The 12,949-nt window shown below is 52.0% G+C and overlaps 1 protein-coding gene across 1 annotated transcript in view; it reads left to right on the top strand.

The window, feature by feature from the left end:
- The window catches only part of LOC132461565 (ephrin type-B receptor 4a-like), a 44,227-nt gene that overhangs the window by 14,945 nt on the left and 16,333 nt on the right, over positions 1-12,949 (top strand). The window contains 6 exon segments of the mRNA XM_060056753.1: positions 1,596-1,666; positions 3,001-3,097; positions 3,100-3,281; positions 4,025-4,412; positions 8,881-9,033; positions 11,767-12,102. Of these exon segments, the coding sequence (XP_059912736.1) occupies positions 1,596-1,666; positions 3,001-3,097; positions 3,100-3,281; positions 4,025-4,412; positions 8,881-9,033; positions 11,767-12,102 (1,227 nt within the window).

The raw sequence follows: 12,949 nt of genomic DNA, 5'->3' as shown, positions 1-12,949 counted from the left end.
GAAAAACTAAAGAAAGTCTAACAGGCGAGTGCAGAGGAGACTCTGGCCTGCATTACAGAAGACCTGGTGCTCATCTAACACGACCCCTTTGCTCGACTGTAAACACGTCAGCTTGTAGCTCGGTTGGAGTCGGGCTCCTCGGGGACGCATCCTGTCCAGAGATCTAGGGGAGGGCCGTCCTACATGTCCTACTACATGATCTACACCGCAGAACCTCCCGTCTGTGATTAACAAAGTACCATCTTATCATCTGCATTTCGTTGCCTGAATCCAACGCGGAATGAATAATAGTCGTATTGTAGCATTGCCTCGTCGTTCCGAGTTAAGTCTCCCTTAAGCCTTACCTGTCAACCATTGTCCTTCACTGCTTCTTTGTTTTGTATTTGGTATTACTCTAGGGAGACATGTCTGTTTCTGCCCTCTGCAGTCATAACACACAGGCGGGGATTTGCGGTGGTGGCGTGCTGTTTGTACAGCCCTAAAGAGTTAAAAGGGAGAAGAGAGGCCTTAACAAGAATCCATTTGATGTAAACCCTAAACGGCGCAATAAAGTGTTTGTCGAGCATGCCGACAGTTTCTCCATGAGGTTGTTTTTCTCTGAGTTTTCCCTCTTTTGTCCGTTTGCCATGAGGTCGTCTAGACGTTGTTCGTCACGACCTGTACTTTGTCGACGTCCAGGAGAAACTCCAGTAATGGCTGTCGGTCAGCGTGGCGACTGATCTGGTGCTTGAGACGCCCGGAGCTAATGATTGTGCAGAAGGTCAAGATAGCGTTGCACTGGGCGAGATACAAGCCCTCCAGTAGACAAGGGCTGTTGTTTTTTTTAATAGCTTGCCTGTGACGTTTTGCATTGTTTCAAAAATATGTATCGCCCGTGTGCACGGAACTATCCAGAATCCTGATGAGAAGAACGGCAGCTGCTGATAGTGAGCTGTCCGCCTGCCCTTTAAAAGATTACACACAAAATCAATTCAGTTGCAATCACGGCTCATGTCGGAGCGAGAGCTTAAACGCTTATTTTGTTGTCTCAGTGTGTGGGTGTTTGTGTGTATGTGATTGTGTGTCTGTGTTGGTTTGTGTGTGTACATGAGTGTCAACAAAAGAGACACGCCGGCACACGCGTGCCCGTACACGCATGGATGTGCGCGTCCTTGTGTGAGCAAGTGTGGCATTTATTGTTGATTAGCTTGTTAGATTTTCTTTCCTTCTTGTTCCCAACTCAGTAGGACTGAGGCTCTACGACGTAGATGTACGTATGTCATTGTATACATATTTACAAATAGGTCCAGACCTGATACCTGAGACTCTTTATGACAATCTGGAACTATGAATGTATTTGGATGGATACTATTTGTACATCTGATTCTGAATGTATTTGTATACACTTCATGCATACCTTAAAGTATGCGTGTGTATTTGTACACACTTGGCCATGTGTATACCTAATACTGTGTGTGTGTGTGTGTGTGTGTGTGTGTGTGTCTGTGTGTGTGTGTGTGTGTGTGTATATGGACATACAATGTATAAACGTAATACTTTGTGTGTGTATTTGTCCACACTATGCGTATACCTAATACTATGTGTGTGTTTCACAGAGATTCTGATGAACACGAAGGCAGAAACGTCAGACCTCCGATGGACCATTTACCCGCGCACCAAACCTGAGGTATGAGCACGAATCCCTGGTGCATACTGGCTGTGCTGCTTGGGTTCGATGAGCAAGGCACCTCACCCCTAACTCCTCCAATGTAGTTGTGTGTGTGTGTGTGTGTGTGTGTGTGTGTGTGTGTGTGTGTGTGTGTGTGTGTGTGTGTGTGTGTGTGTGTGTGTGTGTGTGTGTGTGTGTGTGTGTGTGTGTGGGTGCGTTCCTGCGTGTTTGGATGTGTGCTGGGGAATGTGTGTGTTCTGCATGTGTGGGTCTGGAAGTGTATGAGTGTGTTTCATATGAAGGCTAACATTTAGGGGGCGAACCGGGCGGTGGGGGAGTAAGGACACATCACATTAAACCTGCCACAGCGCACATCCGCCTCCCCCAATTACGTTGTGAGTTATGCGACGGAAAACACTTTGATAATCCCCCCAAAGCGCCCCGGCAGACATTTAATAATGCCACTTTTTTTTTCACCAGCCGTTCTCCTCAAAGGGCTAATTAGGTATTCTCAGCAGGGTGTCCCAGTGTGTGACTTTAACCAAAATGTCAAACAGAACCGGAAAAGACCAGCGTCAAACTTTCCTGTTTCACCCGACATCAACTGTCAGGTGTTGTGGGTGCGAGCAGCGCGGTGTTTGAGGCGTGCCAGCGGAGCTGTGCTACGAGGCTCCCGTCGCTACTCCGGGGTAGCTAGCTGCTCCGTCGCGTCCCTACTTTTAGCAGAAAATGAAGAGTGACGGTTTTCTTATTAAATTAAAGCCCTGTGATTTTAGCGGCCACATTACTTATAAATGCCACTTTTCCGCTTGTTTATTTAAAGGCTCTCTGGGCGGCGGTCAGGTTTGTTAAAAGATATTTGAAGAGACGACTCGTACGACCGTTGTGTGTCCAGTGGTCGTTTCTACTTGTGGAAACTGGGAACGTGTACTCCCAGTAAAAAACACATCTGGGAATCGCTTTACAACCCGGGTTTAAATATGAGACGGAGTCACATTTCCTCCCGCCTCCAGAGTCTTCAGCCCTGACGAGCTCTGGTATTCGCTGAAATATGAAATTGCAATCAATAGTATCGTGTGAATTACCAAAACTCATCAACCATGCCTGTTGATGAATGGAATGCTTCGGTTTGGCTAATCGCTGGCGTCAGTTGGTCCTGATTGACGGTCAGCCTCTCCGTTGTTCTTCTCTTCACGGGTCCATCGGTTGTAAATGTAGCATCGGTTCTGGTTTGGTCAGTGCTGGTCCACCTGTCATTGGCGCTCTCGTGACTTGACAAAGGGACTGCGTTCAACGTTCAGCGTGTTCAATGTTGTGATCCCCCCCCCCCCCCCCCCCCCCCCCCCCCCCAGTGGGAGCAGCTGAGCGGCCTGGACGAGGAGAACAACAGCGTGCGGACCTACGAGATCTGCCAGGTGGACAGCGCGTCCAGCCACTGGCTGCGCAGCGGCTGATCCTGCGGCGCGGCGCGTCCCAGGCCTACGTGGAGCTGACCTTCACCATGATGGAGTGCTCCTCGCACACCACCCACCACCGCAGCTGCAAGGAGACCTTCAACCTCTACTACTACCAGGCCGACTCCAACGAGGCCACGGACACGCACCCGCCGTGGATGGAGAACCCCTACACCAAGGTACGCGGTCGTACATTGTAGTACGCGGTCCGTATGCGGTCAGCCCCGCCCCGGATGGGAAGAGAACCCTCTTTTATTGTCCCCTAATTAAGACCTTAGAATTTTGATGAATTTGTATATTAGATGAGTATATTAATTAATTGAGTATATTAGTATTACTATTTATTTTAAGTAAGTGGTGAGAGTAACTTCTACTGCATTTCCTCTCGAGTGATTAATGGAGTGCTTGGTTAGCCTACTTACTTACACTGAGGTACAGTGTTGTATTGACCCAACTCTTTTGGGATTACAACCGCTTTGTTATGAACTTTTGCCTGTCGTCGCTTCATTTTATCCTGAGTAGTTTTTGCGTCATCATTATCACCAAGAGTTTCCCCCTCCGGGATTAAGAGAAGGATCTTATTTCTTATCTTAGTTATGAGCAGGTCTCTCGGGGGTCTAGAGTCGGCCGTACTGCCCCCGCTCTCCCACCTGCCTCTCTGTTTAAAACCGTACTACTTACTCATCACACACACACACACACACACACACACACACACACACACACACACACACACACACACACACACACACACACACACACACACACACACACACCCCCCCCCCCCCCCCACCCGACCAAACATTACGTAGGCATGTCGGAGCGCCATTGTTTCCCGCCGTGATCCTAATCTCCGGGCGGTGGATCCTGGCCTGACCGTGTGCGCTCGTCGTCCTCCCCCCCCCCCCCCCCCCCCCTCTAGGTGGACACGGTGGCCGCCGACTTCCTGCTGCGGAAGGGCGGGGAGCAGAAGTTCAACGTGAAGACGCTGCGCCTCGGGCCGCTCTCCATGCAGGGCTTCTACCTGGCCTTCCAGGCGCAGGGGGCCTGCATGGCGCTGCTGTCGGTGCGCGTCTTCTTCAAGAAGTGCCCGTCCATGGTCAGCACGCTGTCCTCCTTCCCCGAGACGGTGCCCCGCACCCTGGTGCAGGAGGCCCAGGGCGTGTGCGTGGCGGACGCCGCCCAGCAGGGCCGGCCGCGGCCCCCCAAGCTCTTCTGCGGCGAGGACGGCCAGTGGGTGGGGCAGCCCACCACCTCCTGCGCCTGCCTGCCCGGCTTCGAGGCGGCGGACGGGAGCACCGTCTGCAACAGTGAGTAGGGGCGAGAGACATAGGAAGGGAGGGGGAGAGAGAGAGAGAGAGAGAGAGAGAGAGGGGGATACACACACACACAACGTCTGGGGGGGTCATAGATTGATTGAGATTGTGTGCAGCCCTCCGTGATGTAACCGTCTCCCGTCTCCCTTAATGATGATACATTTATAAAGTTATTCATCCACTCTTTTCTACACACTCGGAGACAAGGCCATAAAATACGGGACAAAAAAACAAACATCAATCAATTACAAAGTCCCATCAAAAACATTTGATGCCGCGGAGAGATAGACGTTACACGCGATCAGAAAAAAAACGGTGGGATAAGACCCCCTTGTAGTGATGTCACCGTCACCCATCCGTCTTGATGGAGGTGAACTTTATAAACCCTGTGGGATTCGACGTCTCCACCTGGGAAACCGCCTTCGCAGACGGGAGAGCTGGCTCTTTTCCAGTTAAATTTTTGGTGGGGAGCCACACATGACTACACACACACACACACATATACACGTACACACACACTCACACTCACACACACACACACACACTTGGATGTTAATACAGCCACACCCGCCAGGCACTCAGAGCCGAGGGACTCCACAGAGAAACAATGGAAGGGCTTGGGGGGGGGGGGGGGGGGGGGGGGGGGGGGGGGGGGGGGGCACTCGGGGCCCTCCCAGTACAGGAGGAAACACGAAACCAAAGGAAGTTAATGAGGCGAGGGACTGGCCCGGGCCTCCGAGGGTACGGGAAAAGGATCAGGTTAGGGTCAGAGGTCAAGAGCCAACCGGGGCAGGCGGGGGGGGGGGGGGGGGCAGCTGGGGTTCAAATCCTGAGAGGATTTTATGAGTTGTTGTTGTTGTTTTTTCTAAGCGACGTGCTTAGCGGCAGGTGGGAGGAGAGGGAGAGGATAGGTAGAGCGGGCCGGCGATGTGGAGACGGTAAACAGGTTTGTGACGTGGGGAACATCAAAGCAGAGCGGGAAATAAAGAGAGAGGGAAAGGGAGAGAGAGAGGGAGCGGCGAGGGAGGAGGCTCTGAGGAATTGGGGAGTTTAATTAGCGCTCATTTTTAGAAAGAGACGGAATTCTAATTAAAGAAAACAACAACTACTCAATCCGAGTTGGAGGAAGTTATTGTGGGTGTTGTCGAGGTGGTGGGGGTCGAACCTGACACCGGGGGGGGGGTCCATATGGAGCGCGTGTTCCACATGTGGTTCTGCTGCTGGGGAACATTCTAGTGCAGTTTGGAGTGACCTTAAGCTTAAAGGAACCGTGAAGGAAGAATTCAAGGGTTCATTTGGGAATGGTAGGACAACACAACACGCTAGGTTTTAGTGATGAATAACACATCTTTTTTCCTTTTTCGTTTATGTCTACGTTGATTTCACTGTCTGTTACCCCTTTTATCTCAGTATGGCATTAGATCTTCCGAGAAAGCAGTGTTATATAAGCGTGATGTAGACAGCCAAGTCCTTTGAAGAACATGTCAATCTATATATAATGCTCTGAGACTGTCGGAAGTGTGTAGTCGTGTGTGTGTGTGTGTGTGTGTGTGTGTGTGTGTGTGTGTGTGTGTGTGTGTGTGTGTGTGTGTGTGTGTGTGTGTGTGTGTGTGTGTGTGTGTGTGTGTGTGTGTCGTGTGTGTGTGTGTGTGTGTGGCGGCTGGGTATTGCTCCCATGAGTCATCATAACAAGAGGATAAGAAAGTGATTACGTTTTGATTTAAAAGGTGTATAAATTCCCCCAGCTGCTCAGACCGAAGGCATCAGGCATCCAATTTGAACGGTTGAAGAGTGAATATCAACAACTGTCACGAAACACAAAGCGTGTCCCTGCCGTTGCCCACAATGTTATTTTCTGTGCAGGCTTACAAGAGGATGAATTTAAATATTCGCGCAGGTCAATTGTACAAGTAAGCGTTCTATACCAGAAGCAAATAACAGAAGATTGAAATGCTCTTCGGTGCCGACGAGTCGACAACAAAGGAATATTGCCCTTGGTGTCTGGGGGGCCTGCGGGGGCCCTCTCTGACCACAGGGTCCGGCCCCACTCCCGGAGTCTTTCAATCCCAGGCGGGACTAGAGAGCAATCGGTCTGCCAAGCGGCCCCCGGGAGAGAAGAGAGGAATGGATCGGCGGGCCCCGTGGTGCTGGATGTCTCCTGGGGGCGCCGCCGGTTCCCCCGCGGGCCCCTGAGAACATCTTGTGTGGAACGGCGTGCGTGGCGTCGCCATAGCGAGAGTGTTCTGCCTGTCAGTCAACGTCAGTCACCGTGATGGACATCGTGTTGTTATTGGCTTTATCAGCCACAGCCAGCCGACCGGGGGTTGGTCAGACCCGATAGGACGGAAATACCAAACCTCAACGCGCGCCATCGTGGCCAATTGTATTACGCTTTTTGATTCGGAGTGCGGCAGTGAGTTTTGAATCGGAATCTGTATTTTGAAATGATCAATACAATGACGGATTGTTTAGACGTCAAACAGGTTTTATCAATATGACGCATTTGACATTGATTTAAAAGTAGAACGTAGGAGACATTATATTTCTCAATGCCGAACGTCCTACTGGGCACAATTTTACAGGGGAGGCATTCGAAACCGCTGCTTTTTGTCATAAAACTTGAAGATAAACCCACACATTTCCAGCGTCGAGACGTTTGGAATGCATTCCTCAAAATGAGGGCTGAAGTGTTTGCCGGTTTTGTTTGCTGTTTGGCAACCGGGGTACTGCAGATAAGCCGTGCACCAGTACATCTAGCTTAAGAGAAGAGAGAGAGGGGGGGGGGGGGAGAGAGAAGACAGGTGTCATTCTGATGCTAAAGGGATTGCAGGCCAGACATTCTTCAGCTGGTATCGAGTCAAAGGAGCGAGATGAAAAGCAGTGCTGAGATTCTCCTGGGAGTGACTGGGGATGCAGAGGTTGCAGAGGTGGTGAAGGGAGGGGGGGAAGGGGAGGGGAGGGGAGGGGGGGGGGGGGAAGGGGAGGGGAGCGCTCTCAAAAGGCTTTAAAGGCCTTGAATTCACTCTGCCGGTGCCCCCCCACCCCACACCCCCTAACCCTTCACACTCAGAAGTGTTGGGAAGGCAGTGGTCCTCGAGCGAGGTGCAGCCGGCGGCCAGAGAGAGAGAGAGAGAGAGAGAGAGAGAGAGAGAGAGAGAGAGAGAGAGGGGGGACTTGTCAGCCTGCTGAAGAACACGCTCGGTTATAGAGGATGAGTGAAGTAGTCGTTGCAGGAGTAGTAGTTAAGGAATGGCATTCCAACCTAGCGTTTTTGCCTCTTTTATTTTCTAGTAGAGCATCTAGCAGCGAGGAAAAAGTAAAGTTAATATTATTCCGTAAGAAGATCTCAAGAATAAACTCCCATCAACAAAATGGAAAATGCTGCATAGTATCCAATCTTATTTGCAAAACCACTTCTGCCTCCACCTATATATATATATATATATATATACTTCTACTTTGATGCGTGTTCCAACTTCAGATACGTCTGAAGGAACTGCATGAGCAGTTAAATCGTCCTTATCGAGCCGCTGCAGACTTGGGCGCTGCGGCTGGCTGTACGCGCACGCTGGAACCCTGAATATAGTGGCGGAGGCAGACTGAAGCAGAGTCATTTACTGCTCCACAGGGTTTATTAATAAAATATCAGCACTATAGAGTTAGAAATATGCAGAAAATAATACATCCCTTCCCCTTTGAATCATTTGCATAATCATAATTAAAACTGGGGTTTTAAGGCAATCAACGAAGGGGGGCTGAACAGAAAAGATGAGGTGGAACGCAGTGGCTAATGTGTGTGCCTTTTACGTTGTGTACACTGGGAGGGGAATCGACGCCGTGAGACGCTTACGTCAGGGGCTTGAATAATCGAGGTGTTAAAATATATCTGCTAGCTCTTCTACCTCGGGGTAACATTGGGCCCGTCAGTGTAAATGGGTTTAAAACGGAGCTCTGCTCGTGTCCTCTCGGTCGTCGGCCGCCTGCGGTGCCGAGCCGGTGGGATTCAACGTCTTAACTCGCTTACTTCCAAATGATTATTTAATCTATCCGGCGCACCGATCCTCCGATTTGGAATTCCTCGTAGATGAGCGTACACTCGGTAAACACAGATGACTTGGCTGAGCGATGGTCGACTCGTTTTAGGCCTTTGGTGTGAGCGTTGAACACTGTTTCCTTGTTCCTCGCCCAGGGGGGGGTGTATGAGACGTCTCTCATAGTGTATCTGGCGCAGGGCCGCCCTATAGTGTTGGCGCTGTCTGTTACTGTTCTTCTTACTGTGGCCGTACTTCATCATGCTTAGCACTTGGCCACACACATTCTCAAAGGTGTGATGTACATTTTGCACGAATCTTTGTCAACAAAGTTCCCTCTCCAGTGCGCGTCGTTGCGTTTCTCCCACCCACTAACGACGGCGATGTGTGTGTCCCCCCCGCCCCCCCCCCGTCCCCCCCCCTCCCATCAGAGTGTCCCGTGGGCCAGTTCAAGGCGGGTCTGGAAGGCCAGTGCACGGGCTGCCCCGGCTACAGCCACGCCGCCGGCATCGGCTCCACCGTGTGCGCGTGTCGCCCCGGTTACCTGCGCGCCGAGTCGGACGCCCCCAACTCGCCGTGTACCCGTAAGTACCCAAGATGCACTGCTTTCAAATGGAACGCGGTTCAATGTTTTTCTGACTATCGAGGACTGTGGACACTTTGTGTACTCATCACGTACACACTCGTTCCTTGACACACATTTCAACATTGACTGTTAAAACTGGATGTTGAGAAGCAACCATAAGTATGTGGGATCTCAATTTAAATACTTTGTGAGGATAGCAGGCTTTTCAGGCCCGCATTAGATTAGCTCTGTGTGTGTTTCCCCCGTGCTCCTGCTAGCCTAGCCAACCTTTGTTTTTACGACTGCTGACTCCATTTCTTTTCTTGTGTTCCTCTGGTGTTAGCTAGCTAACCCCCCCCCCCCCCCCCCCTCCACCAGCCTGCTTCCTGCTTTGTGCTCTTTGTCCTGTTGGTGCTGACCATTGATATGCGTTCCTTTTGTGCTGGGGATGGGGGGGGGGGGGGGCTGTGAGGGTGGGAGGGGTGGGGGTTTCACTCAAATGTGAGGCAGCCATTATTGTCAGAAGTGACACCTCAATGTGGATTGAGGAATTTCAATTCACAAGCTCCCATGTTTGAAGTGTGAATAGGAAGGACTTTTTTAATTAGCCCAGTCTTTCAGAGCAGCCACACAAAACGATTTTTAGAAACAATGTAGTGGAGGGGGAAAAAAAATAACAGGCTCACGCTGCTTTTTCTATTTCCCTGGCAAGCAGGTGTGAAATACATGCCAAACAGTACATCCACCACCGCCGCCAACGCTCCGGTAACAAGACGGATTCTGTCTCAATCAGGTCCAGCGCCATTCAGCAAATCCACCGCGCCGACCCAGTCATTAATCCATCAATCCCACATCTTATTTCAATTGTAATCTCTCCCCGTTCTACCCTCCGTTCACTTGTCAACGTGAAGTAAAAAACCCACTTCATTAACATTCCTTCCCTGAAGATTTTTATTTTTTTGAATATTCCCTCCCTGAAGAAGGTTTAAAAAAAGAAATAAAGAAAACTCAACAAAGGCTTTAGTCTGTCGACCCGTGGCGACGTCAAAACGTGTCTGCGAACGCCACGAGTCCTCCGACCCGTCGAAGTCGGAGCGCGTCTGCTCTCTGAAGTCGTCGTCCCCCCCCTCATGCCTTCGCCTCCAAAGAGAACATTGCTGTTGGCACTTTAAGTCTCCGTCGCGGGGCTTTTCGACAAGACCCTTTGCCAATTCAGTCACGCCGGCTGCCTCAAATCTCGGAGCTCGGGAGAGGAACGTCGCTCCTCTTCTTCCTCGGTCGCCCGCGATCGTTATCGCCGCTGCCGACGAGTGTAATTGATGCTGCAATTTCTTCTTGTCACAGTTGTTATTTCCCCCCCCATGCTGTGCCTTTAAGCCTAGCGGAGGAGTCTGTCGCTCTTGTCGTAATTAAGATTTGTGGCGGCGGTATAACTCTGCGCGGTGGCGGCGGCGGTGGCGGGCGGCCGGTAAACAGAAAGCGTACACGCGCTGCCGCCGTGAAATTGGCCCGCTGATATATTTCCCTGTACGGCTCGTGCGCCAAACGGGGCGGAGATGTGTTTTTAATTCACTCAATATCTGCCGGAGATATCTCCAGACAGTCCACGCTGGGTCTGAAGCGATGGGGAGGGGGGGGGGCTCCTCAAACACGCCGTGGCAGCAGATGCTTGTGTCCTCCGGCGCTCTTCAGATCCCCTCCCCCCCCGCTCAGCTCCTTCCTCTCCTCCTGTTGATCACCACGTCGTCCGTGGCCGTTATGAATCAATACACAGCCTTCACAGGCAGCAGCGAAACCCGGTTAAGAATGGAATAACCCCGGTTACGCTCCCCGGTTTGAGGGATTTACACACCGCCTCGTCGTGTTTACGCGGACGCCAACCTAACCTGTTTATTCAACGGCTCTTCCATGGCGGGTCAATCCGATTGATGAACGATAACACAGAGACAGGTCGTCAAGGAGCAGGTCGATTTTAAGCCTCTGACACACTGGGCAACGCTTGACGACGGGATGGGCCGCGGCGGTACACACTACACCGCTGGTCCGGAGGTCAGGGGTCGGGCGACCGGGAACATGTGGTCCGCACGTGAGCGCTGTAGTTGCCCGCCAGGTCAGGCAGGAACACGTCCGCACACGCGGAACCGGGATGAGCTACTCGGGCCAGGATGACCTCATTGGCGTTCATATTAATAAACAAAGTCGATTTGTTTATTGCAGTATATGTTGCCTTTCATCTGGGATTCATTATATTCCTTTCCGGGGTACGCTCGCCTTAACCGCCGTTATGCAGGGATTATTCCAAAGACGTCAGAGTCACAGAAGAAACGGCCCGATGGAATGAACTGTACAAATGGAATATGGCTGAATCCGAACCTCTCTCATGAAGTGTTCAGCCATTCCTACTAACGAACGCTGCGAGCTGTGTCTCAGGCCTGCTTTTGTTTGGGTTTAGACAGTGAAAACAGAAACAGGTCATTAAGGATCAGATAGGGGTTAGACGGTGAATACAGAGACCGGTTAAAGAGCACAAAAACAGAACATGGAGGTCAAGGACGTTTTCAGACCCTCACCTGTGTGTGTGTGTGTGTGTGTGTGTGTGTGTGTGTGTGTGTGTGTGTGTGTGTGTGTGTGTGTGTGTGTGTGTGTGTGTGTGTGTGTGTGTGTGTGTGTGTGTGTGTGTGTGTGTGTGTGTGTGTGTGTGTGTGTGTGCCTGCCTGCGTGTGTGTGTGCCTGCGTGTGTGTCCCCACCAAGGCCCCCCGTCGGCGCCGCGCGGCATCGTGCCCCGGGTCAACGAGACCACCCTGACGCTGGAGTGGAACGAGCCCCTGGACAGCGGCGGGCGCACCGACCTCAGCTACGCCGTGCGCTGCTCCATGTGCGGCGTGCGGCGCGGCCAGTGCGCGCCCTGCGGCGACAGCGTCAGCTACCGGCCCGCCCAGCTGGGGCTGGTGGGCCGGCGGGCCGAGGTGTGGGGGCTGCTGCCCCACACCACCTACACCTTCTCCATCGACGCGCTGAGCGGCGTGTCGGCCCTCAGTGGCAAGGCGCCGGCCTGGGACAGCATCAACATCACCACCAACCACGACGGTGAGCGGGGCTGGGGTTAGACAGTGAGTACAGAGACAGGGCATTAAGGAGCCGGTAGGGGTTAGACAGTGAGTACAGAGACAGGGCATTAAGGAGCCGGTAGGGGTTAGACAGTGAGTACAGAGACAGGGCATTAAGGAGCCGGTAGGGGTTAGACAGTGAGTACAGAGACAGGGCATTAAGGAGCCGGTAGGGGTTAGACAGTGAGTACAGAGACAGGGCATTAAGGAGCCGGTAGGGGTTAGACAGTGAGTACAGGGACGGGGCACTAAGGAGCCGGTAGGGGTTAAACAGTGAGTACAGAGACAGGGCATTAAGGAGCCGGTAGGGGTTAGACAGTGAGTACAGAGACGGGTCATTAAGGAGCCGGTAGGGGTTAGACAGTGAGTACAGAGACGGGGCACTAAGGAGCCGGTAGGGGTTAAACAGTGAGTACAGGGACGGGGCACTAAGGAGCCGGTAGGGGTTAAACAGTGAGTACAAAGACAGGGCATTAAGGAGCCGGTAGGGGTTAGACAGTGAGTACAGAGACGGGTCATTAAGGAGCCGGTAGGGGTTAGTCAGTGAGTACAGAGACAGGGCATTAAGGAGCCGGTAGGGGTTAGACAGTGAGTACAGAGACGGGTCATTAAGGAGCCGGTAGGGGTTAGACAGTGAGTACAGAGACGGGGCACTAAGGAGCCGGTAGGGGTTAAACAGTGAGTACAGGGACGGGGCACTAAGGAGCCGGTAGGGGTTAAACAGTGAGTACAAAGACAGGGCATTAAGGAGCCGGTAGGGGTTAGACAGTGAGTACAGAGACGGGTCATTAAGGAGCCGGTAGGGGTTAGTCAGTGAGTACAGAGAC

This window comes from Gadus macrocephalus, chromosome 7 (genome assembly GCF_031168955.1).
Source record: "Gadus macrocephalus chromosome 7, ASM3116895v1".
In the NCBI taxonomy this organism is placed as follows: domain Eukaryota; kingdom Metazoa; phylum Chordata; class Actinopteri; order Gadiformes; family Gadidae; genus Gadus; species Gadus macrocephalus.
The sequence above is the reverse complement of the archived record's forward strand: the minus strand, read 5'-3'. Positions and strand labels throughout refer to the sequence as shown.